The 27,286-nt window shown below is 41.9% G+C and overlaps 1 protein-coding gene across 1 annotated transcript in view; it reads right to left on the bottom strand.

Moving 5' to 3' along the window:
• LOC120560905 (aminopeptidase O (putative)) overlaps positions 1 to 27,286 on the bottom strand; it is a 74,319-nt gene that overhangs the window by 20,742 nt on the left and 26,291 nt on the right. The window contains 6 exon segments of the mRNA XM_039803796.1: positions 14,412 to 14,498; positions 15,767 to 15,829; positions 19,787 to 19,847; positions 21,739 to 21,782; positions 22,383 to 22,490; positions 22,724 to 22,826. Coding sequence (XP_039659730.1) covers positions 14,412 to 14,498; positions 15,767 to 15,829; positions 19,787 to 19,847; positions 21,739 to 21,782; positions 22,383 to 22,490; positions 22,724 to 22,826 — 466 coding nt within the window.

Below are 27,286 nucleotides of genomic sequence, written 5' to 3'. Positions count from 1 at the left end.
CCCTATAAATATAAAACCTATAAATATGATAAATGGCTAAAGAAAAATAAATTCATACACTGTGGGGATATGATACTGCAATCTTGTGGCTTCACAAGGTCTAAAAAGACATAAAAAGGCCTGCTGACATCATAGGTTTTGTAAACCAATTTCAGGTAATGGATTGGAGCACACGCACGCACAAATACACACACAGGAGAAGCTGAAAGGTTATCTGTGAGTCACATGGTACCCTTTAAACTTGTGAAATGGAGCTGTCTTCTGTGCTACCATCTTCTCAAATGATGTCACACCTGCTGCTGCTGCTGCTGCTGCTCAGTGACGCTCTCACAGATAGCGCCGGCCGCAGACCGATGACCTCAGTGATGACCTACAAGCTGCGATTTTCTATCTGCAATCTATTCATTAATAGCGTTCATTCTTAGTTTTTCAATTTTGGAAAACTGCTTTAATCAACAACCATGTCTACTTAGAGTGTGGATGAGGACGTATATTTGTGTGTAAATGTGTGTGGATCTGGCTGTTGCAATCAGTCGTTAACCTAATCAGGAAGCAAAATATATAGTGAGCTTACGAGAGAGTCAGACACAGTGGACAAGAGAAAAATGGCGAAAAGAGAAAGAGGGAAAAAGCTTTTGAAGTTTTTGTCCGTGCAATCACGATCACTGTCTGGATCAATTGTCTCACCAATGTGTCATCTGAGTCTGACACAAACACATTCACTGACAAAAGGCAAAGTGTCAGGAATGTTCACCAGCATGAGTATAATGGGGAACAAATATTCACAGCATGACAATACATGCCAATCAACAGAGCCCATTTGAAAAACAAACAAGTCTATGTGCCTAATTCCCAATATTTAACCCAGTCTATGTCCCTGAATGTTTGTATAAATGTATGCGTTTTTGGATACATGTTTATGTAAATGTACAGTATCAGCTTCTGGTTGTTAGGATGGGTAGCCCATGGTAGCCCCACATGTTGTTAGGATGCCTTAAGGTAGCCCATAATAGCAAACACCCCCCCCAATCTCCTTCCCTGGCCTTCAAATTTACAGACGCAGGCCAATCGAAAAGCAGCTTGGGGTCACAACGGGGTTGCGAGTCAAGGGTTAAGCTAAAAAAGCACACACAGTGGGCCCGGAATGACTAGGACTTCGCTCTGAGGGGGAATCAACCGGGCAAATATACACACCCGCACAGAGAAACACACCTACACAAAGCGCGTGTTCAGCGGGCATAAGGCATGTAGTCTTCGGCTCATTAGATAGCTTTCCTTCACTGTCTCAACACTTTATTTTGTCTTTGTGCAGCCGCAGAAGGTGGGGCGTTTGTTATGTAAAATTCTATCTTCCTGCAATTTGGCATTGATCATGGAGGCAATTAACATGTTTTCTCTCCCACTCATCACCGCTCTGACTCACCACTCACTCACACACACACACACACACACACACACACACACACACACACACACACACACACACACACACACACACACACACACACACACACACACACACACACACACACACACACCTACAAAACAGGGGAAGTTTAATTAATCTCTGGCACTCAGTGCTTTCACGTAAGCCACAAATCTAACTGTCTCCAGTGGATGCATCCCCTGCCTCCCTCTTACCATTCATCCTCTTCCCACAACCTGTTGTTCCATTCTCCTCAAACCCATGTCAGATAGGCCTTTTCTTCCAAATTTTGGAAAGCACAATTCCCCTGTAGGATAGTCCTGTCACTTCTTGTGCTATTTGTTGTTTTGGGGAAATAGAGACAGGCATGGGCCTCCACCTCATTGTCATCTGCCACCTGCCACCTTCACCATAAGAGTATAACAAGCCCCCTTAGATCCAACTACCTTCCATGCAGGTGCCCTAACCAACCAGTAGGAGTCACAACCGGGGACTGAACCCAGTTCTTGAGTGTTTGCACCACCCGTATGCCTTTGAAAGAGAGAGGCCTTTGAAACAGAAGTGGAACAAAAGGACTCTGTTTGTGTGCAAGAGTGAAAACTCTGCAGCCTTTGTACTACAGTGACACAATCAAACAGCTGGACGCCAGCTTAGACAAAGAGAGAGGTGAGGAGAAAGGAATGGTGGAGAACAGAGGCCTACAGGTTTTTTTGTGTAACCACATATGGACAAACTAATGGCGACAGATACATCTCTAAAAGTCATTGTAAGGATAAATCAGGTGATATTATATACTATATTTTAATCTTATTAGCAACAGACTTCATGAAAAAAATTAAACCAACAATGAATTGTATTTCTATATTTGTTGGTTTTGGTCTTTTCATGGGATTTATAATAACAATAACAAAACTATTTAATATCACCAGGTTGCCCATTGCACATATTGTGCAATCTGAGAATTACTTTCTTTAAATATACAAATTGTGACTGATTGTTCATGAGTAGAGCTGAAACTGACTTCAATTTACATTTTGATAGAATTATACAAATGTATCCATTCTCTTTGTTGCTGCTATTGTTTTTTTATATGTCACTGTAGAACTTAAGATGGCCTATATCCTGCTTCGGTGGATTTTCGTCCTGCCAAGACCAAAATTAGGAGGGAAATACTGACGTCTCAATCCGAAATCATCACAGTATTTGTATTCAGTTCAAACCCTTTGCTCAACACAAACACACACACTAACACAATATATTCAGTTATCTCACAGATTACTGCCCACTCTCTGAACACATAAGGTACGGAAGTATGAAATGTGAATAAGGCTGAAAATAGCAGAGCACCCAGGTTTAATTTCCTCAGTCATTTGTTCTGGCCTGATCCCGAGAGGGTAAGAGAAGCCTAAGGGTTTTGGTTAAATATTTTCCCAAAGGGGGACAACAGTGGCTACCAGTCACACTGCAGTTTCCTCTAAGGGGCTGTGAATAAATATTATCTGTGGTGTGTGCTGTTGTTGTTTAAAATATTACAAGGGTTAATAGGGTACAGAGTCACACGGAAATGTCAAAAAAGGATTGTCAGCTCATACAATTTTATGTTGGCAATTTTACCAGCCCATTCTGTAGTAGATAGGTTCCTAAATGTCAGGACACAAACTTAAGGCAAAAGCACACACACATCCATGTACACACACACAGGCAGCTAGGATTTATCCATTCAAGCCGGGTTTAACTGGATGACAACAATAATAGGGGTAAAACACAAACATGCACCGGAGATGACCTCCACTGTGGAGCGATAGCATCTACTGCTGTTGAAAGATACACTGAGAAAGAGAGGCAGATAGTCAGAGTGGGAAGAGGGAAGATCAGATGACTCTAGCAGGCAGAGTCAAACATGAAGAAGAAATGGCAGAAAAAGACAGAAGGGAAGAGGAGACAGCAGAGAGAGGCTAACATCGCCAGAGCCATCAGAGAGAAAGGTCATGTTAAGGAAGAAACTCTTTTTCTTTTTCTGCATTTGTGGGGGCTGTGTTAATGTGTCGGAAACCCAGACAGACATCTTTGTTTGTTGGTCGTTGTATGTGTGTGTGTGTGTGTGTGTGTGTGTGTGTGTGTGTTCTTGTTTAACTACATTTGTGGGGTCCAAAAACTGGGAATACAGTATACTTTTGGGGTCCGGACAGCTTTGTGGGGCCAAAATGCTGGACCCCACAACTTTAAAGGGCTGTTTGAGGGTTAAGACTTGGTTTTAGGATTAGGGATAGAATTAGGTTATGGTTAGGGTGAGGGTAAGGGTTAAGGTTAGGCATTTAGTTGTGATGGTTAAGGTTAGGGTAAGGGGCTAGGGAATGCATTATGTCAATGACGGGTCCCCACAAACATAGTGCCACGCACTTGTGTGTGTGTGTGTGTGTGTGTGTGTGTGTGTGTGTGTGTGTGTGTGTGTGTGTGTGTGTGTGTGTGTGTGTGCAGTGTGTCTCCTGTGTGAACTCCAGGCTGGCTGGGTTTAAGCAGTTTGAGCTGACAGAGGTATGCAGGATGGACTGAGCCCAGATATCTGCTGCACAGACAGACGCATGAACACAGCTGTGGAGTCATGCACCACCACAAAGAGCACATACACACACACACACACACACACACACACACACACCACACACACACACACACACACACACACACACACACACAGGAAGGTAAAAAAAGGTAGATATTAGAAACTGACAGAGGACACCACAGAAACAGGAGAAAGATGGAGTAAGAGAGAGCATCACAGAGAGACAGCAACAGGAAAAACAGAGGAAAGAAATTCAAGACTTGTTGTTTACTTTGCATTTAACCCCAAGGAAGACAACCCTTCTGTCTTTTTCCTATGATAAGACCACATCCAGCTCAGCAACACATGATATCCCAGAATGGGGAGTGTGGAGCTGTCGCCTGCAGTATGGCTGTTGGCAACAACTGAACGGCTTCTATATGTGTCTGTCTGAATACCAGATCAGTTCAGACATTTGGAAAGATTAAGACAGTAGTTCTATGTTGTCATACCCTGGCAGTGTGAATGACAGTATACACAGCTTCATGGTTGCGAAACAGCATAAATGATAATAATAATTGATTATCTGTCAGTTTTTTTTTAAAGCAAACAAACATTCCCTTCTTCCATGCATATAGTGCATATATTTGGATTTTTGGCAGTTGGTTGGACAAAATCTGCTTTTTGGAACCATAACCTTGGGAATTTGTGACATTTTATAGACCAAATAAAAATAACTGCAGTTTAAGCAATATTGATCATAATTATTATTGATCAAGTTAGTTGCTTAGGAACTTTTAGTTGTACAAAATCATATTTCAGAAAATGACTGGTTTGAAATACATCTTTCATCTATGTTGTTGATATTAGTCTGGAAGTTGCACATTTAGGTTCTTGGCAACAAGCCACTTCATTAAAATAATGGTTTGACCACCGATTTGTCTCTGCTCTTCGGGAATTTAGGATAGACTTAAAAGTAGCATAGCTTAAGGAAAAAATAATGCTAACGTTACTTTGTCTGTCTGTCTGTCTATCTGTGTGTGTGTGTGTGTGTGTGTGTGTGTGTGTGTGTGTGTGTGTGTGTGTGTGTGTGTGTGTGTGTGTGTGTGTGTGTGTGTGTGTGTGTGTGTGTGTTTGACAAGGCTAATTGCGTCAGGGCTGTCTGAGGGCGCTGTAGGCTCCCAAGTCATTACCAGGAAAGACAGATGTTTTGCCGCATACGTGCACACAGACACACAAACACATTACATACTGTACCTATGAAAGCTATGAGGTGACGCCTAAATCGGGTTTTATGTGAAAAGCATTGATTCATTTCCCACCACTAAAGAGTCAGCTCCATTTTACAGCCCTGACCAATATTGAACATGACTCTACACTAAATATCTGGCTAAAGCGTCACTAGGTTTAACACCATGACCTCCACGCTACAGTGCACATTTATAGCTCTGCATTATACTCAATGTCTAAATTTGTGTTTGAATTGACTTCACAATGAACAATGTGTATTTGTGTAAGTGACAAAGTGCTGTGCTTGTTTTGTATGTATTGTGGCAGCCATATTCAGCAGGCTGTGTTCTCTCTCTCTCTCTCTCACCCACTCTGTCCCTGATGTGTTTTCCATGTGTTCTGGAAAGACAAACACAGCTGCACTTTAATGACACTCAAATGCTTCTGGGATTCAGAATACGTGTGTGCGTGTTTGTGTGCGTGTGTGTGTGTGTGTGCGCGCATGGGTGTGTTCCTCAGAGAGTCATGAAGCACTAAGTGGTATTTCTGAGCAGCTATGCCTGCCATGAAATAGCTTGTCAGCATCGTCAATCCTGACTGGGGATCTCTTTGCACACACCCCTCTCTTTTACTGTATACCCTCCATTCACAAACACATATACATATATACACACTCATGCACACACGCAGACTGCAGGGAGTCCCCGGACGAGATGAGACAGGCTTAAAATGACCCCGAAAACAGAACTGCTGCTGAGTGATAAATGAGACAAATACACGCTGGTACTCTCTTCCTCTCACTTTCCTTCTTTCTTGCTCTCCCTCATTAACACAACACAAATGGAGCCATCTCCTCTCTCTCCTCTCCTCCCAATCCCTACACATAAATCTTCCCATCTCTAACTCACTTGCCCCGCTAATACATTTCTCTCAGCTTTTTTACTTCCTATCAAAAGGGAAAACAGTTTTCACTCTCTATCAGCGCAGATTTCAGGAACTTTGGATGAAATTGAGCATAAAACAGCCTTTTATTATACTATTTCTAAGATTTTGTGATGGGATAAAATGGACCCAACAGAACTACAGCATATCAGTCAGACAAACACACACAGTTTTGTCTGTCACGTACACTTTTATTGTCTGGATTTTACTTTTATTCAGTTTATACAGTAATATCCTGTCATTCTACGGCATGAGTTTTACAAGTTAAACTCTGGGGTCATATATACTGAAAGCATTACCAGTACAATAAAGCATGTGGACACACAGCTGTGTATACCTTTTGTAGAAGTAGTGTTCGGATTTATAGCTTATTAAATCAGCCTTGTCACAAAACAGAAAGGTACAGACCCAAACATTTATTTAAACATGTATACAACTGGAGTGAAAAGATGCAGCTTATTGATGCAAATTCAGTGTGAGAGAAGGGTGAATCAAACAAACAGCAGTTGTTTGCTACACTGATCCACACAGATGAGTAAGATTCCTTTATTGATTGCTGTTTTACTCCAGCTCTGTTGTCTCTTTGGATGTTCTAGACTCCATTCTCTCTCTTTCTCCTCCACTTCTCTTTTGCTCTTTCGCTCATGGGTTTAGCCGTGACATGAAGGTTCCCTTCATCTAGTGTACTCAAAGGAAGGCAGTAATCCATTCTCCTGTAGCTACACTACAGTATGTGTGTGCTTTTGTGTCAGGTCCATATGCATATAAGAAAGTAGATCTCTGTTGCTGTCTGATTAGTATCATCAAATCCTGTCTTGTCTCATAACTGTCTGCAAACCATTTTTCTCCAACTCCAACAGAGAAGGTTAAATAAAAGTGGTGCAACACAGATAACAAGCTATGATAGCTTCCTCTTGTGTCCATATTATCATATCCTTTCAGTCACTATTCAAAGCTAATGATCATAGATGACGACTGAAAAGTTGATTAGAGAAATGCACCCTCAAGCTCATTTCCCTCTTCAGCATAGCCATCTTTTACAATATGTGCATGGCTGCTGTTGCTGCACAAATCCACCTGTTTATCTGGCAACAAATTGGCTATAAAGTCTCTCTCACTGGAACAAACGCCACCAAAGCAGCCCAGACTGATCTTACGATACGAGTACAGATAAGCCCAAAGAACCAATGCATCGCTTTTCGCCTTGACCTCTCACCTGAAACCTGTCTGCCATGGAAGTCCCTAATCAGAAGCTTGACGCTTCAGAAAACACAGCTCCCAGTGTGACTGGTGCACACAAACCCTCCATCACGATAAGGTGAAGATTGACGACGTAAGGAGTAAAGCACATGAATTGGACCCATAAAAGTGAGCCATATAGCCACACATAATACCATTAAATCCTTGCTACTGTATGCTTCATTTGATTATACTGTATTTCATTGAAGCCATAGGATGGGTTATTTTGCATGAGCTCTGTATGTGTTGCCATGCAGTGTGTGTGCAAAGCTCTAGCTTTGCTTTAATTTAAAGACAATTAAGGGGTTGTAGCTCACAGTAGTGGACTTAGTGTGTAAGCAGCCCTTAGCTGATCCCCAGTTGGTCTGATAATGGAGAAACACACACACACACACACACACACACACACACACACAACTGTTCTTCCGACCATTTCCTATCCTGATGTGATGAAGTCTGGCCGGAACCAGCCATTTCCCTGAATGTTCCCATCTCTCCTCCGGCATACTCCCTCATCCCTGATTCATTGCCAATAAATCACAGAGACAGAAACAGAAAGAGAGAGACAGTAAAAAACATGTAAGAGAGAAAGAGTATGGGAGAAGGAAGGGGAGAAGGGGGTATCAGGAGATAGTACACTGGAGATAGGAAAACAGAGATGAAGGAAAACCAGATGTGTGATGTGTTCTCATCAACACTGCTCAGGGGTTCGCATTTCCAAATATGCCTGAGTGTACTTTGAAGCAGTGTCTTGTTGAAGATAACAACAACACAGATGTCATAACGACAACATTTCTAAACGGATATGCATCATTTCATGGCTACTGCTCAAAGTCTAAATAAACAAAAAGAGAGGAAGAGGTAGATTGTAAGAGGAAAAACTGACAAGATGTATTACACTTGCGCACAGACAACACATTTAATTCTACGCAGCAAAACATGGACTAGGGTTAAATTCAGTCTCCACCCAACTGAAGGGGCTTTTTGATCATGCCCTTCCTGCTGTTTACACTCTCACAGGGACTCCAGTTACCAATACTACCTCCCCTGTCGAACCATCAATATTGCACCTCAGTCTAACACAAGGGATTTCAGTCAGCACTCAAACTCAGTTCATTTCTCTGTGGGTTTACATTATCTCCAAAAATAGAACTTGGTGTCTCTGTCCGGTATAGAAGCAAAATCCTGTGTTATTTAAACTCTGAGGCCTTAAGTTTAATGGCAGTAGAGTTATCATAAATATAAACAGTTGTGTACAAAGCAGAATTGGTGCCAGGAATGGACAGAAGAGGTGGAACAGATAGCCACACCTTTTGGACACATTTGTGTCTGTGACATTCCCTGTTTGAGTCTGGTCAGGGAACTTTGTTTTATTGTTATTTCACCAACTATATTTTCAACTCTCTACTACTGGCACATAATAACCAATCAATCAATCAAAATTTATTTTAAATCAAATAAATCAGAACATGAAACAGTATCACAGTAAAAAAAGTTCCCAAAAATGTCAGCCTCAGCTGGGAAAGGCCAAGGAAAAAAGGTGGGTTTTAAGAAGAGATTTAAAATTAGACAGTGAAGAAGCCTGTCTAATAGGCAGAGGTAGGTCATTCCATATTTTTGAAGCCGCCACAGCAAAGGCACGATCCTCTTTAAGTTTCCGCTTTGTTTTAGGGACACTCAGGCGCAGTTGTTCAGCTGACCTGAGTGAGCGGGTCGGAGTGTAGGGGTGAAGCAACTCGGACAGGTAGGATGGGGCAAGACCATTTAAGGATTTAAACACAAGTAAATTAATTTTAAAATGAATCCTAAAATATAGGGGCAGCCAGTGGAGAGAAGCTAAAACGGGGGTAATGTGCTCATATTTACGTGCTCCAGTTAAAAGACGCACCGCAGCGTTTTGCACCATCTAGAGACAAGCAACAGATGCGGCACTGATGCCTACATATAGGGCGTTACAGTAATCCAACCGAGTAGTCACAAAGGCGTGTATTGCTGTCTCAAAGTGCTGCCTAGTATGAATTGGCTTTATTTTGGCTAACTGCCGTAATTGGGAAAAGCCTGCTTTAACCACTGCCCCAATCTGTTTGTCAAGCTTAATATCGGAGTCAATTTTAACCCCTAAATTGGTAACGGCTTGGCTTGACACATTGAGCCAAGGGACCCAGGTTGACAAAAGGGGTCCCAGTGTGGACACCAAAAACCATTACTTCCGTTTTTGTTTCATTAAAACTTAAAAAGTTAGAAGCCATCCAGGCCTTTATGTCATCCAGGCATTCAAGCAGTGGTCTGAGAGAGTTGCTCTTTTTAAGGGGCACATAGATCTGACTGTCGTCAGCATAGCAGTGGAATAGAATGCCATGCTTCCCAAGTATGGAACCAAGCGGGAGCAGATAGAGAGAGAAAAGAAGAGGCCCTAAAACTGAACCCTGTGGGACCCCACACGAGAGAGGAGCAGAGGAGGACACTGAGTCACCACAGCTGACACAGAAAGTGCGACCTTCCAAATAGGACCTGAACCAGCTGAGAGCTACACCCTTGATGCCCACCCACTGCTCCAAACGAGAAATCAGGATTTCATTGTCCACCGTGTCAAATGCAGCAGTTAGCTCAAGAAGCACCAAAACAACAGTCACCGGAGTCAGTAGCTAGAAATATATCATTAAATACTCTTAAAAGAGCAGTTTCGGTGCTGTGCAGAGTTTTAAAACCGGATTGGAAGACTTCAAGAATGTTGTGTTCTTCCAAAAAGGCCATTAGTTGACTGTAAACCAACTTTTCAAGTATTTTAGATAGGAAAGGTAGTTTAAATATTGGCCTGAAATTTGCTAAATATGCAGGATTGAGTCCAGGTTTTTTAATTAGAGGTTGGACTATTGCATGTTTAAAATTTCCAGGGACCACACCCGAGGAAAGGCTACTATTAACAACTGCAATAACAGATGGACATATAGTAGGGAAAACATCCTTAAAAAGTCGAGGAGGGGCACTGTCACTTGGAAAACCTGAAGGCTTCAAGTGACCAACAATCTTCTGTAGTGCAGACTGAGTAACAGGTTCAAACTTTCCAAAAACAGCAGAACAGACAACAGAAATGGAGGAATCATAAGTAGAAGGTGTCCTTTTAGCCCTAACAGAAGTGACCTTCTCAGTAAAAAAGTGAAGAAATTATTCACACACAGCAAATAAAGGAAAAATGCCCAAAGAAATAATAAGATAGCCACACCCAACATGTTGGTAGTGAACAGTGGTTAACTGGAAATTCTTGAGCATGTATGACATGATACACATATTGTAAATTTGTCTCCAAATCTGAAGTAAATTAAATCCTGTACAAAAGTAACATATCTGCTTCTGCTTTAGCCATAACAGAAACCTGGTGGTACGTGTTTCCACAGTAACCCAAAAAAGTGCATATTGCCATGTAGATGCAAATAAGGTGACGGAGGCTGACTCATCATCCACCTATTCTGCTGCATCTGTGAAGTTATCATAATACACAGAAAGATGTCCCTGCTCTGACATACATTATGCTCTGAGCCTAGGCCTCTCCGCACAATCTGTACAGAGATTTTGTGTTTATAATCATAAGTTGCTGTTTTAGCCTGTAAAATCACAATTACAAAGGTTGAAATTATTAGGTGTGGTTCAAACAATCTAGATACCATAAGGAATATAGTATAGATCATATTTTTGTTGATTCATAATTATGATAAATCAATTATCAATATCCACCTAAATAAGTTTGGTGGTCATAATAATTTTGCAGCCTTAGATTCAGTGAGGTAAGTTAAAAATAGTTTGGTGCAGAACAATCTCTGCTGGAATGACAAGAATTCAGGATTACACCATTTCCTGGATTTGTTTATCCAGAGGAAGAGCTATGTAAACTCTTTCTATATACAGAACCTTATCGTATCTGCACCAAAGACACTGGGATCTGTCATACTGCATCAGAAATATTGTATTCTAATGCACTAAACCTCGAGTATGGAGGTCATTTACTCTAGTAACATTAAGAACTTTAAATCAAGTAAAAATCAAATTTAAATTTTGACCATTGTGTGTGTAAGAGTTCAAATAATGCTATTTCGGAATTGCTGCATGTGTCAGCCATTAAGCCCATTCTGCAGGCTACTTGTTCCATGAACCCTGAGAGTATTGAACATACTATACGGCAAAGCATTTTAGGAAAGGTTTAGGTATGTAATGACACCTATTGATCATCTTTGAGACATATTACTGCGGAGTCCACCTGATCTATATAAGGGCCAGATCAATAACAACTTACAAACAGCATCTTTAAAGAGCAGAGGAGCCTGTCGTTGCCAGAAAAGTTGGCCAAGATTTCCCGCTACTCACAGCTCTTTTCCCCTACAGGGCTTCCTGTCCTGATCAGCAGGGGCAGATGGACCCTCTTATTATGGAGACCGCAGATGAAAATGAGAGCAAAATAAGGCCCATTACCACACGACCGTGACTAATATCCCTCTACAGACCTTTCCACACACACTGGACACACGCACGCTCAACACATGCACACACACGTTACACGTGTACACAAAAAAAAGTCAGACGCTCGCACCAAAATGCATGTGAATCAATAACGTACCACAAAAACAAAGACGAAAGGAAGTTGGTAATAAACTTTGGCTCTAATAAATTGACCAGATCTTGGTCTGCTCTGTGGGGGGTGTCTGGCTCTTTCCACTGTGTGCATCTATAGGTTTGTGAGCGTGTGTGTATATTCCCTAATCATCCATGATGTCATTAGCACTAAATACAACCCTGGCTCTGCCTAATTCCTGCCCACTAAAAGTCCTACCTTCTCTATTCCATCCCTCGCCATCTCTTTCCTCTCTTCCTAACTGCTCTTACATCATCTGACCAGTCCACTAATATTTCATCTCTCATCTCCTCAAATATCCACTCTGCCCGCAACAGATTCATTACCTTACTGGAATTCATAATCATCAACTACCCACCCACCACTAGTCTTGCTCTTTCTCCGATCTTCATCCTCTCTTTCCATTCCCATAATGTCATTCCATCACTTATTTATTCTCGAATCCTCTGCTTAATCTTTTCTGTTTGTATTGTTCCAACTGCATCATTTTGTGGCTTAAATCCATGTTTCCATTCCAATTTGAAAAGATCTAATAGATAACCACAGGGGATACATAATGCCCAGCGGTGGCGTCAAGTGTTTTTCATATTTCACTCTCGTTGCCCTATGCTCCAGTTATATCTTCATGTCTGATTCATCCCAACTTTTTCTTTCATGTCTACCTTCCTGTCTTATGCGTTTTAACCACCTTCCCCCCGTTCTTCTCTCCACCTTTGCCGATTGGGTCTGCTGCGTGATTTATAGCCTTGCAACGTAGACGCAGGGAAGAGAAAGGGAGGAAAGGTAGATGAAAAGAGGGGTTGTGTAGAAATTGGGCTGTTTGAAGTACATGAAGGAGTAATATAAAATACACCTGGTCCATCCATGGGGCACTCTCTGTACACTGAAACAAAGAGAAGGGAGGGAGATGTAGAGGAGGAGAGAGGAGAAGGCCGGGCCGCAGGGGGAGAGAGGTGGATGGAGAGGACGGGGGGGGAGGGTCACTTCGTGTTTCCTTTCAGGATGGCTTTTATGGTGCAACTTCAAACGCTGACCTCCCACAACCCCCGCCCCTACATCCCCCCTCTCCCTCGCTCCATCCGTCCGTCGATTCCTCCTTCCCTCCTCTTTTTCACTATTGTGCATGACCAAGTGGACAGTAATTGGCTATTCTTTCATGAGGCTGATTTCAGTGCTTTCTGCCCCCCACAGGAAGAGGCCCTTTTGCTGCCCCTTAGAAGTAAGTGTATTTGTGTGTATGTGTGTGTACGTTGTAAATATGCCAGACGGTAGGTATCAGGCGGTTAAAGGGGGCTGCACTGGCTACGGACTCCACAGGCATTTCATTCACAGTGCGCTCCAAATTGCAACAGAAATTGGAGGTAATCTTATCCAGAAAAATCATGTTCCAACACAAGGTTTTAGAAAATACAATATGGATTTCAGGTACAGCTTAAACGTGTATGCCTTTGCTTATGAATAAAGCTTACATTACATCTGTTGAAAGCTGTGGTACAAAGTGTGGAAGGGAAATTTAAAGCACTAAAAGGTTACTGGATACATACAATAATCTCGGCAATGAATGAATGACTTTTTACCTTCCAAAATTTTAATCGAAGACACCCAGGGGCACTTACCTAACTTAATCATGCCATAACATATACAGTACAAAAAATGAGAGGCTTTGCAAATGTTTCCAACAGTCTACAATATCTGTGCACATTGTGAGTGATTTAAACGCTGCTCTACTCTTGCTAATGACTCCTGGCCCTGTGTGGCTTATAGATCAGTGTGCGTTCATTAATGATGCATGCGTGTGTGCAAGTGTGTGTGTCAATCAGTGGATGTAGGGGATTAGCCATCCCTAGAGAGAACTAATTAACACTACACACAGGCAAAACCATCTTTTGGGATATTTTTATGGCATCTTTCAGCATTTTATTTGGTAGGAAAGTGTGAATTCACAGGAAGAATGGGAAGACAAAAAGTGGGATGCATTAAAGGTTCAAGGCCAGATTCCAAACCCAGAATGTCGAGGCTGAATGCCCCCCCCCCCCACAAACACACACACACACACTCCAGACAAACACAGACACCATGACCACACACAGAAACAGTGGAGGGGATGTGATGTATACAAGCTCTTAAAAGATTAAATATGTGTGTTACACAACATAAACACAGACTTAAACAAATACAGGATAGTCTGCTGATTGCAGAAACAACACATAAACATAAAAGGGGGATAATTGTGTTTGTCAGACAAACAAAAATACTGTACAGCTCAAGAATCACAGACTTTAAAAGAGCAAAAACCCAGATGGATAGGAAGATAGAGGTTTCCAAAAGAGAAAGGGACGCTCCCAAGAGTTAAAAAGGTAAAGCAGAGAGAAGGTAGACAGGTCTTAATACAGTAGAGTGCCTCCTACCTCTTTGTAGTTCACCTTGGGCTCTATTCTCTTCCGCTTTCTGCCCTTTCCCTGATGACTCTGACTGAGGAGAATCCATTTTACAACCTGCAGGAGGGATGGGCGGAGGATGGGGGGGTGAGGTAAGGTGGTGAAGGCGGGAAAAAGAAGGAAGGTAGAGATAGAGAAGAGACAACAAAGTGGCAGGTTTTGAGTGAGCGGGATGACAGTGGGAAGGAGAAACAGAGAATAAGGGGACAGCAGAGAAGTAATTACAAAGGTGTAACGATGACAGACATACAGAGAGAGACATAAAAAAAAGAGAGAGTGAGTGGTCTCATCCAATAGCAGAAAAATAAAAATACAAACAGACTTAAGGCACACTTTCCAAGTGGAAATGCACACAGCCACTGGCAGGTAAGCCTTGTCAGAGTATAAAGTACACACACACACACAAACACACAGACACAAACACACACACACACACGTATAGACACATCTGTTGATAGCTCCTTCTCTCCCTCCCTTTTACACACGCACATTAATTCCAACCTTTCAGCGCTCACTTGTGCTCCATATATAACCAACACAAATGGCCGGCTGAGGCAAAAGAGTAATAGTGAAAGTATGTTGCAGTGACGGAGCCTGGAGAGCAGCAACTCCCTACACCATAGATCTCCATTAAACAGCCAATCACTATCAAAGCCAAACTCTATCTCCTCTCCTCCGCTTCACTTTATATCTCAGTATAAATTCACTGTCGTAATACAGTAAAAAACTAAATTTAAACGTGAGGTTTCCTAGCACTTAAACGGCACATAAAGTGGACGAGTCTTTTCTAAAGTGCAAAATCACTGAACTATTCTTTGTGTTTCAAGTTATTTATAATATAATTGACAAAAATTCTCTTCCCGGTCTGATTCGGTTTTATCTAAACTGAGAGATTAATGGGAGATTTGGAAAATATAGGCAAAGCAATTAAGAACATGGGAGTTTTATAGGAAATCTGATAGGCGGCACAGAACGACACGCAACAGATGTACAGAGCTGTGTGCCGCACTTCACTCAGAGACAGACAGAGGGAGAGACTGAAACAGGAAGAAAATGAGCAAAAGAGAGGTAGATGGAGCGCAAGAGAGGCAGAGATAAGAGATGGTATCAAACATTGTGAAACAGAGCATAAATAAAAACTTAGAGGAGGCAGAACAGAGAAATAGTGGCAGAAAAACTGAGTGAAGGACAGAATCAGATGACAATCATATCAAGCTGTCTGAGGTGCAGTATTTCAAATCTGAGAGCTGCCCCAGAGTCTGTCTGGCACTCCCTGAAGACGAGAAGAAGAGACTGGAAAAGAGAGGGAGAGACAGTGTGCTTACCTCTGCTTTGACTTCTTCCACCAGCCTCGTCTGTGACCACACGGCGCTCCTTTCATACAGCCACTGAATGACAGAGAAGAAGGGAGAGCAGTGAGCCGGAGGCAAGTGATCAGGACAGAGTGGAATGCTTTGCAGAGGCAGAGTGAGAGAGAGAGAGACAGAGAGAGAGAGAGAGAGAGAGACAGAGAGAGAGACCAAGCAAAGCAGGAAGGGGAGGGAGAGAGGAGAGGTGGGAGGAGAGGGAGGAGGTGGGAACGCGATCACTTGTTCGGGGGGGGGGGGGACAGGAGTTGTGTGGGGGGGGGGGGGAGGGGGGGGGGGGGGGGGGAGAGGGGGGAGGGGGGGAGGAGGGGGGGAGAAAAAAGCACCTCAATAACTAGCAGCTAAAGGACGGACAGACACCTCAGTCCACTACACATCCACTCCTCCAGCATTATACACACACACACACACACACACACACACACGTAGAGCCATGCATGCAAACACACACCTACGCACAGAGAGAAGCTAGTAGGCAGAACCACACAGCACTTACTCTCTAACATTATTAAGGCTTTCAACAGAGCCACTGCTCGAGTGATGGGAATCACATATCAGAGCGATGACGGTGATGGTTGTGTGTGTAGTTGTGTGTTTGTGGTAGTGTATGTGTGGTGGAGAAAATAAGGAGACAGACAGGGTGTTTAATGTCACACACACACACACACACACACACACACACACACACACACACACACACACACACACACACACACACGAGAGATGCAGCATCATATTCATACAATAGGATACACACATTCTTCCCACGCACACATGCAGCGATTCAGCTATTAGTGTTACCATAGCCACACACAAAGTTCAATACTATAACTGCATGCCTGAGTACTCCTCTTTGTGTATTATACACGTACTCCAGCAGAAATAGCATGGAGGTGTGTGTAGAAGTAGAGGAGATAGGGAGAGAGAGGCAGACACACAGAGGTACAGAGAGAGGGAGGTGTTGTGGGCTGTATAGAATGTAGCAAGTGTTGAAGCAGTAAATTGGCATTGTGTAACAGGATACCACACGTAGCTCTCTTGCTGCCTAGATTCCCTGAATAGCAAGGCTTTTGTCCACCTAAAACTCTCTCTTCATCCCGAACCCCTGTCTGTGTAGTGTCTCTCTAGTGAATCAATATCCGATTCAGTAAATAAATAAACCAAACCTATCACATTCAATAGAGTTTAATGCTGCCTTAACACAAAACAGCAAGATTTTAATCAAACAATCTGATCGAAAATTTGACCAAGAATTTTGTGACATCTTTCAGGATTATGCTGTATTAAATCTTTATTGCTGCAAACAGCCGATTCACTACATTTAAAAAGTATAAAGGTTCGACAGCCAGCCGTAATTTCCAAGGAGAAAGTTTAATCTTCAGTAATTGGCACTCTTTTCTTTGTCTTCTTTAGAGCTGTGCAGGCTTAAAATCCAATTTCTGCCTGAAAGAACACAAAAGATACTACAAATACTAATAGGTAAAGCAGTTTAAATAACTACATTATATCAGCCTATGATTATTGATCACAAAAAAAGCTTTTATTGATAAGCCAGGCAGAAAAAGAAAAACATTTAATGTAAGTTTTAGGAGTTAGGAGGAGAAGGTATCAGGCTGAAAGCTGTGGTGAACCAAGGGTAGTCTTTATTTAAACAAAGTATCTCAGCCTGGATCCATCATCCCAAAGGGAATGCTTACTCATCTAAACTCTAGGTCGAGGTCTAAAATAGGCCAGCACTAGCCGTCCCATTCCACATCTCCTACTCCAGGATTGGTGAATGTCATTGTTTATTATTAGGCCAACCATTTCCTGCCTTTCTCCAATTCAAGCACATTGTCCAGCGATGGATAGGAGGCAGGGAGGAGAGGGAGAGAGAGGAGGGGGGAGGGGGAGAGAGGAGAGAGAGAGAGAGAGAGAGAGAGAGAGAGAGAGAGAGAGAGAGAGAAAGAGAGAGAGAGAGAGAGAGAGAGAGAGAGAGAGAGAGAGAGAGAAAGGAGAGAGAGAGAGAGAGAGAGAGAGTTTAAAAATGTGTTTGTGTCTAGTGTACATAATACACAAGCACTTGCATCTGTAAAAGGTTTCAATCGATCTGGCTGATCTTATTAGCTGGTGACTGGCACATCAAACAGAAAAAGCCTCTTCAAGAACACTCTAGCAGTCACCCAATCAGGTGTGAGAAAACAGCAGTCCCTCCACACTGTCCTTCCCACCCTCAGAGACCTCTGAAAGGCTCTTTCTGAAGGTTCCCAGACTGCAACAGTACAGACCATAGGTACAGACACGCAAAAATGCAAATACACACAGTGGTAATTAAAATTAGTTACCATGGAGATGGGAGAATTGAAGAAGCTGTTAAAGTGGATTGATTGTGTGTGAGTATGGCTTTGCAATCCTAGTATCTATGACCCTGGGTCTTTCTCAATATAAGGGGGAAGAGGCAGAGCAGCACTGATCACCTTGTCAAGAAAACACACTAACAGTCTAGTAACAATTGGGATGATTATTCAACAACAAAATAATACAATCAACTGTAGAATGAGCTCTTTCAAGAACTAAACAGCCAGAGATGCCTTACAGTGGAATTGAGTTCATCAACATCAAGATGTCATCATGATGTATTTTAGGAAACCGATTTGAAAAACTTTCTTCAAGTTGAGCGACGAATATGTCGTGAGTTTTTATACTGTTATGGTGAAAGCTATCATTGTCTAGCAGTTTCAAAACGCCTACTGGCTAATAGTCACACATCATTTAAGCTGTAGTATTTATATACTGAAAGCTATTTACTTCTAATATGAGACATAATTCCCATTATGAGAGCGTCATTACACCGCTATTTACAGCTTGTAAATAGTGAGACAAATGCTAAGCCGCTCCTGTCGTCTAAGAGCAAATGCGTAGAGCACACACACACGAAAACAAGAAAAGTTCCTGTACATGGAACTACCTGTAACGACTTTGAACTCGATCTGAACACAACATCTTCACCTACATTAAAGTCTAGTCGAGTAATGCTCTTAAAACCATATTGATCCGTTATTAAGGAGGATGATAACATCTTCCTCCGCAGTGCTGGGGAGATAGGTCTGGCAATGTGAGACTAACGTTCAGGTATCTGCAGTAAGTATGATTCTTGGCATGTGGCTTTCATATCGAGCCAATCAGGCTGTGGTTTGTAGAGTGACGCCAATCAAGTTGTTGAATGTTGTCCCAGTTGTCAGTAAACACAAAGTGACCACTGAATAGTAAGAACAGGAGAGAAAAACTAAGAACGAAAAGCCAACTAAAGTAAAGTTGTGTTGTTTCAAGAATTGAAAAAACAAAACAAAAACAAAAAACGGTGAAACGATGGCAGCAGCAGTATATGGGAATGGTCTGGATATCTTGGAATGAAAAAGGTTAGACAAAGATGTGCCATCAGCCAGTCTAGTGAGTACACAAAGAATATGAAATGATTGCCCCATGCATGCATGTGCCAGGTATGAAGGGATCACAACAAATGCTAAATAAAAAGTACTTTGAGTGTAAGCATCAATACTCTAAAACAACAGCTGTGTGTGTTTTTCATTACCCAATATGATAAAGAAACAAAAAGGAGGAAGACAAAAAAGTAATTACTTATTTTAGAGCTAAAGACATGATGCCTCTGAGCAAAAAAAGAAATGTACTGTAAGTGCTAGACTCTAAACACAAACTAACAGTCCAGAACCAACAGTACTGAATTATTGTACTATTGTGTACGATAAGTTAATTGTGCATACATAGTAGTAATTTATTTTATACATTACAGTCAAGTGTAAAGTTTATTTTCAGTTAAAATTGATTTAAGAGTTAAATGTTTAATCAACCAGTTTTTAGTCTTTAATTTGTCTTGTTGGCATTTAGCTTTGTATAAAAATATATTATGAAAACAGCATTATTAAACTCTATATTTTAACAAAAAAACAAAAGACAGAAAGAAAGCAACACTCTTCATACCTTTGGAATTCCCGGTCGATCCAGCCAGTCAGCATAAATAGCATTGAGGGTGAGGCCTTTTCTGGAACACAATGGCACAAGTGTTAGTATTTTTCCTATTATTATAGCAATGACTGTTATTGCCCAAGACACCCTATGAAAACATGGCTCTGGGAAAATATTGTTGGGGTCATGGTGGACTTGAGGTTTAGGCCAACACCTTAAACAAAAAGACGGGCACACCCACTCTCCTATACAAGAATAAGCAAACGCAAATGCATGTACAGACAATACATTGGGTTTATATGTATGCATGTATAGTAAGCAAGTATGTGTGAGTGTGGCTGAGAAGAGGCTCATGGGGATGGTTTGCACATGAAAATGGTCATATACCATATACTGCAAACAAACACAGTGACAGAACTGGCTGGCAAAGACAAATGTGTACGTAAACAAACATTCCATAAGCAGCCCGGAGTGTGTATGTAATGTGTAAAGTACAAAGTACACAACAAGTCGAAGAGTAACTACACAGCATCATCAATCCTGCCCGCCTGTGCTTAAGGCCACACATGGCTAGTCTGAAGCTATTACTGTGTATTAATCTGTGATGTTCAGCACATTAAAGGGGTTATTTTGCAATAAAATATTTAATTTACATTTGTATATACCCATTTTCTCTCAGTTATGCTCTTCTAACTGAAGCTCATTTGCCAAAAATATTTTTAAAGGAACTTTCCAATCAGAAAGTGCAGCTAAAGGAATCTCATCTTTTTTCTACCTACATCATGCTTAAATTAATTAATAACTCCAGCTCTTGGCATGTGGAGACCAACCATAGAGAGTATATAAAGACACCTGCCACATCAACAGCGAGACACCATAAGGTAGGATTACATGGTATTATGTGAGCATAGTTTCCTTGTGTGGCAAACAAAAGGTTAATACAGTTAATTCACCACATGACATCAAATACTGTTTCATAATAGGACTGGAGAGAAATAAGCTTTATGTCTCACGAGAGCAGACAAGACGTGTATCTACTAGTTTTTTATGTTGAGCTTGGCATCTTTAATATCGTTATTCACCTTAATGGTGATAGATTAGAAAGAGTGACAGGGATGCCTGGAAAACAGTAGTTTCTTATTAGCACAAATCAATGAGGGAATGACTTTTTAAATGTTGGTTTATAGTTTTTATGTTTAGTCTTATAAATATGATGTTCCCCATTTAGTCTGGGGAATGGGCAGGATACATGACCCTGCACTCTGCACAAAGAGCAGCCATGACCCTCAACTGTGAGTGTCTATTCTCATCCTGAACCTTCGAGCGGGTTGTTTACTGAAAGAGGCATCAGATCCAAATATTGACTGTCCCCAACTCCCCCTGTTTAATTTAATCAATCTCAATTCAGAGCCGACAAAAAAGTGCTGAGGAAAAGAGAGGTTAGAAAAGAAGAAGGTTGGGAAAGTGAACGACAGACAGGGAGAAAGAGAGGGACAGAGACAGGCATAGAGAAGAGGTTAATGAGGCAATCAGGAGAAATAGAGAACTGAATGATTAAGCGAGCACAGAGAGGGAGAGAGAAAATTAGAGGGGAGGAGAGCAGGAGGAGCAGTTATCCTTTTACACTTCAATTAATATGAGAGTGGATGAGACTGCACTCTTAACATGATTGGTTTTGGGAGCTTTTTGCTGGTCAGGTTTCCACAGCAGGACTAAGAACAGAGGCCAAATCAACACATGCTCATATATTTGACGATAAATCTACTAACAAGTCACATCTGTTAAAATAAAAAAAGTTGTAAGGTAAAGTTCAAAGAAAACATTGATGAATAAGATATCTTTAATCCTGAACTGGAAACCAGTCTACTTATACTTGAGCACTAACCAAAGTGGTTTTAATGCATCTAGACATTTTTTTCATTATTCATGAACTACACTGTAAGCATTATTCATAGCCACTTACATACCTCTCCATGCTGGGAAAGGTAATCAGCAGCATTCGCAGGAAATCCTGTAAAAAAAAAAAAAAAACAAAAAAGAAAAAAACAGAAATGGAGGCATTCAGGGAGGTGTGGGAGGAAGAAAAAAAGAAAGAGAAAGCCATGCCTGATCTTAAGTCAGGAGTGCAAGGTTAAACAGTGTTTATGTTACATCCATTATTTAGTGGGAAGACTCGGCCTGCCACTGAAGAAACAGGAGCCAGGTGGAACACATCACACATCACACACACACACACACACACACACACAAACACACACACACACACACACACACACACACACACACACACACACACACACACACACACACACACACACACACACCGACTTCCAGGTGTGATCACTCAGCTTCATGGGCCCCAGTAGAATAAACATATGTGGGTGAGCTGTACGGCCATCACTTTGAAATGATGCTGGAGCATTTTCAACTGTTGTAACACAGTGGCAATCAAGCTTACATCACTCTCTAATTAATTTATGGAAATAACACTGTGCCTCATATTAAAAACAGTTCAAATCTCAGCGCAGATTTGATTAGCAGCTTCTCAAGTAGCTGCAAGTCATCGAAATTCTCCATTAACTTAATCAAGTTTCCTTTACTAAAGCCTCACCTGAGACAAAATGAGTTGCCCGTGGTATTTCTTTACAAATGATCTGAAGAAGTCGATGAATTGTTGCTCTCCCACTTGACTGGCCAAGAACCTGAGGAGGAAGTAACCCTGGACAAATAACAAGACAAATAAAGAGAACAAAACAAAATCCTTTAAATACAATACAGAGAAACATTGCATTATAAGGGCAGTTCCAGCAAGTCTAACAAAGAGTGGGCCACCTAAAAGGACATTATATGATTTTTCAGAATAGTTTGATTTGTTCTATAGCCCTTTGTTGCTTTTCCTTTCCTTCTTTTTCCTACTATCGCCACCCCCCATCTTTCCCACATTTATCTCACCTTGAGGTAGTGGACTTGCATGAAGGTTTTCTCAGGGTTGAGGGCATGTTTAACCGTGGAGGAGCCAGACTCACTGACCTGACCAGTGTGCTCCATGTTAGGCCTGCAGAAGGACAAATAGAGCAGAGAAACAAAAATACACAGAAAGATTAGACCGGTAAATGGGCATAAACAGACAAAGATGTTCAACAGCCACAATAAACAGGATGGTGCACACAAAACGACACAAGCAGAAAAACAGAACAGGATGAAGTTAGAGAGCCTAGGCAGAGAGTTTTTATTAAATCCCCACTTTAGTTGCAGAAAAACCACAATTTCTACAGAGCAAGAATACACCGTCGGCAACACTAAATCCAGCCGCTCCTCTCAATGGCGAACACATTGCCAAGTTGCCATACTTTGCCAGAGGCAGGCTGGAAATCAAGCTGCAGATTTATAATAGCATGCTATACTGTTTATATGACCTCACAGTGCTGCACTCTGACTTTACTGCCCATGACTCACTGAGTGAACATATAATACTTCCACAAAAAAGCACCTCCGTCTACAGGCACAAAAAGAGGTATGCTCTAGGTTTCGCTTTCCCTGTCACACAGATACAAATCATCCCTTCAACCTCCATAAACACACATAAAACCAATAAAAGTCAAACAAACACAGCACTGACGTGGGATGCTGTGCAATGATAGTTTCAGTTAGGCGGTATTGATCAGGCTGAGCAGATTAACTCAGTGTGCCAATAGGAAGGCCTTGAAGGATCACCCTCCTGCCAAGTCGATACGCCAGGCGCCTGGCCCACCAATCAATACACCCTTCATCACTGGCTAGCACTTTTCCACAGGACCACTTCATGACAGGGCCAGACTCACACATACACACAGATGAACAGGGAGACAAAAAACACACATTTAAAATCGTATCAACACTGATTTGTGTGCCACGTAAAAACCTCAATGTTTAATCTTTTGAGTTAGGCTTCAGCTGTGCGACACAAGTTGGTCAAATATTTCATTTATTTGAGTCTTTGTCCAGGCATGCTGAGCATGGCCAAGAAGGAGATGAAGTAGATTAGGGTTGAAGACAAAAAGAGGAGGAGGAGGTGTGGGAGAAAATGAGGACAGGAGATAGACAAAAATGTTTAGTTTGCTCAGGGGACTGAGAAAGAAAGTCATCAACTTCCTGGAATTTCTAAATTCAACTGGAGAGGAATGCATCTTTCATCATGCAAATGAGGTGTGTTCCTCCTTGACGACATGTTATGTGTAAGAAGAAATCCCCAACACCAATGACCTGATTTGGAAAAATCCATTTAGGAAAGATCTTAGTAATGATGCTCAGTGTCTGTACATTAAAAGCTGCCTGTCAACATTATGAGCCAAACAGTTAACAAACATATGTAGCCTATTCACAGTCAATTATATTTGTAAAACATGGGAAAGACCTGCATTGTAAAATATATAATTTGTTGAAAAATTGCTTTTTTACTCATTCTCCATGTTTCATGGCTACAACAGCTCCCTTTTTTAAATCATGGAGTTGTTTTTTTTAACTTGCTCTCTGTCCAGTCTCCTGCCCACGTATGTCTGTTATTGCTGATAAGATGAAATGGACTTTTTTGAGACAGCAGGACAGGCTGTATCCCTGGAAAATATGTGTGTGTGTGTGTGTGTGTGTGTGTGTGTGTGTGTGTGTGTGTGTGTGTGTGTGTGTGTGTGTGTGTGTGTGTGTGTGTGTGTGTCAGACAGAGAAGTACAGAGAGAAAGAGGGACTGGGGCTAGAGACAAAAACAATGACAGAACGTAGAATGTATATCATTTCCAGAAGAGAAAATATGTTGGTTTCCTGCGTCAGAGATACCGAGAGCACAGCGCGGAGAGGAAAAATGTTGATCCATCAGCCGTGTTAGACAAAGAACCTTTCCCACTGTCCAGACCAGGGATGTATGGATGTGTAAATCTCTGTCTTTCGCAGTCTCTCTTTGTCGGAGATGATTTACTACAGCTTTAAGAGGAATCGCTGCTCGCTGCCTTGGAGAATCACACAATAGCTCAATGTATTGCAGAATAAACGGTGCTCTTATCTGACTTGTAGGCCATGTGTGCGAGAGAGAGGATGTTTTTGTGTGTGTGTGTGTGTGTGTGTGTGTGTGTGTGTGTGTGTGTGTGTGTGTGTGTGTGTGTGTGTGTGTGTGTGTGTGTGTGTGTGTGTGTGTGTGTGTATGGTGTAGCCATGCATACACCTGGGTGTGTCTGAGATTGAGAGAAAGAGCAGGAGGAAATCAGGAGCTATTACTGACAGAACTTAATGTAAAACGTACACACACACACACACACACATACACATGCACGCACACGCACAGGTTTATAGCTCCGCGAGCCATTTTGTGACAAATTACACTGGGTTGACTGTGGAAACCGGATAAGGTAGAGCAGTGCTCCCAGCAGCCCAGTGAATCAGCAGGGAGAATGGCGTCTGGCCCAGGCTGCCCTAAATATAACTCATCTGAAATGGACTGATAAACACTGGCCACTGGGGCCCCTGCTGGATCAGGGGGTGTCGATTGTGACCCACTGAACACAATCTGCCATTATCCTTCATGTGTGTGTTTGTGTGTATATCCCTCTGTACATCCCATTGCACTTCCTTTCCCTTCACCAGATCCTCTCTGACATTTCTCCGTGCTTTGTGACAACCAGTTTGTGTTTATTCATCTTATGTTTCCTCACGATTGTAATGCTAAGCAGTGGAGCCACACCGAGACTTGGACATTCAGGCAGTCTAGCGCACATCAAAAAGTAGCATGGCCTGTTCCCAACTTTGGAGTAAACCAAGACCTTAGTTACATCGCCACATACACAACAAAGAACCTACTTGAACTGAGACAGGGTTACAATCTCCCGCCTTCTCAAAGACCATGAGATGTGGTTAAAAGCTACTGAATGAACTTTAAGTTAAGATGTTTTGTCACATACTGTTCACAAGGTCAAGAATTATCTTCTTGGAGCGCCTTGGAAGCCTAGTAGTTACAGTGCTTGCCATATAACCGCAACGTCCAGGGTTTGATTCCAGCCTTGAGATTGTTGTTGCATGTCATACACCTCTCACTCTCTATCCGTCATTTATACATTGTTCTCTGTCAAATAAAGGTGCACTACGAGTTCCTGCATGGTCACTTCTGTTGTCGTTCCAAGTAAATTCCAAACAAAACAGAGCAAGCCTGCCCCTCCCCCCATGTTTCCGTAACTGTCATGACTAGCTGACTAAAACGTACGGTATACTAGCCGCATCCAAGGTGGCGCGCGAGCAGAGGTCGCGCACAGTTCTTTTTTTTTCAGCGGCCCGCAACAAAGTGGAAACAGGAGGCCTGAACGAGTTTGCCGACAACCGGATGCCAGGACTCTGAGAGTGACTGCAAATCTCTCTTGTAAACTTAGTGGGTAAAGAGGAGTTCTTTTATGGTGAATGAAAGGCTTGATCCGACGAAGTAGGTCATCGAATCAAATGGAAGCATTGATGGCAATGCTGCTGCCAGTTGTGCCGTTGTTTACATTTTTCTTCTTCTTCTAGTCCGTAGAAAGAGCAACGTCGGTAGTCTTTGCTCATTAGCGCCACCGCTGTTCAGGAGAAGACTGCAACTAGTGTCGCGACCACCAGCGCGGGTATAAATAGTTACAGCGATTTCATGACGTCACATATGCGAGCGCCAGCTGGGCTGCGGTTACTGTAAAACATGCTTAACTGTCACTAACCCCCACCCCTCCCCCAACCATCTTGTCGGTGATTGGCTGGAATGTGGTTTGTTGTATTTTGGTGCACAGCCTGTGCCTCTAGTGTTTGTTTGACGTTACGACCCCTGTGTTGTCTCCCGAGACCGGGCTTTTTCACAGTGTATTCAGGGTGCAGGCAGCTAGCGGATCAAGGACAGATGCCTACGATTTGAGACAAAAATGAAATTGCGCTGAAACCATGCAGGAACTCATAGTGCACCTTTAAATTAAATTACTGTTAAGCATTGCGTCAGACAAAAACTTAAATAACTGATTTTTGTAACGGTTATTTTCCGAGCCTGTAATTTAATAGTAATTTCTTGTCTAATTTCCTGAGGGGGTTCCTGAAAAGAAATATGTAAATGAGTACTAAACATGGGGGAAATTGGACTTTCCTTAAAAAGAACTGCTCTGTTTAAATCCAAGTAAATATTTTGTCATTATTCATTTAGTATTGGCAACTTCATTCTTCATATTTGTTTAATTTTATGCTTGCCTGGAGGCAAATTTCACATTTTTGCATGTTCAGCTGACCTGCTGTGCGGTGAAAGACTCTCTAGGTATACACAGCAATTAATTGGATATAATTGAACACAGACTCTAGTTTGCCTATAGTTAGTACCACATTACAGAGTTATTTCCAAGAAACCTATTGGAAATTATTCAGACATTACAAACCCATAAGAGAAAGGGTTACCCATGCAAGGGGCATATTGAAGCTCTAAGAATTGTGATTGCATTAGAACTGTACAGTACCTGATTCAGTCATTAAGATAATGTGTGAGCAGGGTTCCTT

The sequence above is a fragment of the Perca fluviatilis genome, chromosome 6 (assembly GCF_010015445.1).
Source record: "Perca fluviatilis chromosome 6, GENO_Pfluv_1.0, whole genome shotgun sequence".
NCBI classification, from domain to species: domain Eukaryota; kingdom Metazoa; phylum Chordata; class Actinopteri; order Perciformes; family Percidae; genus Perca; species Perca fluviatilis.
This window is presented reverse-complemented; position numbering and strand designations above follow the sequence as displayed.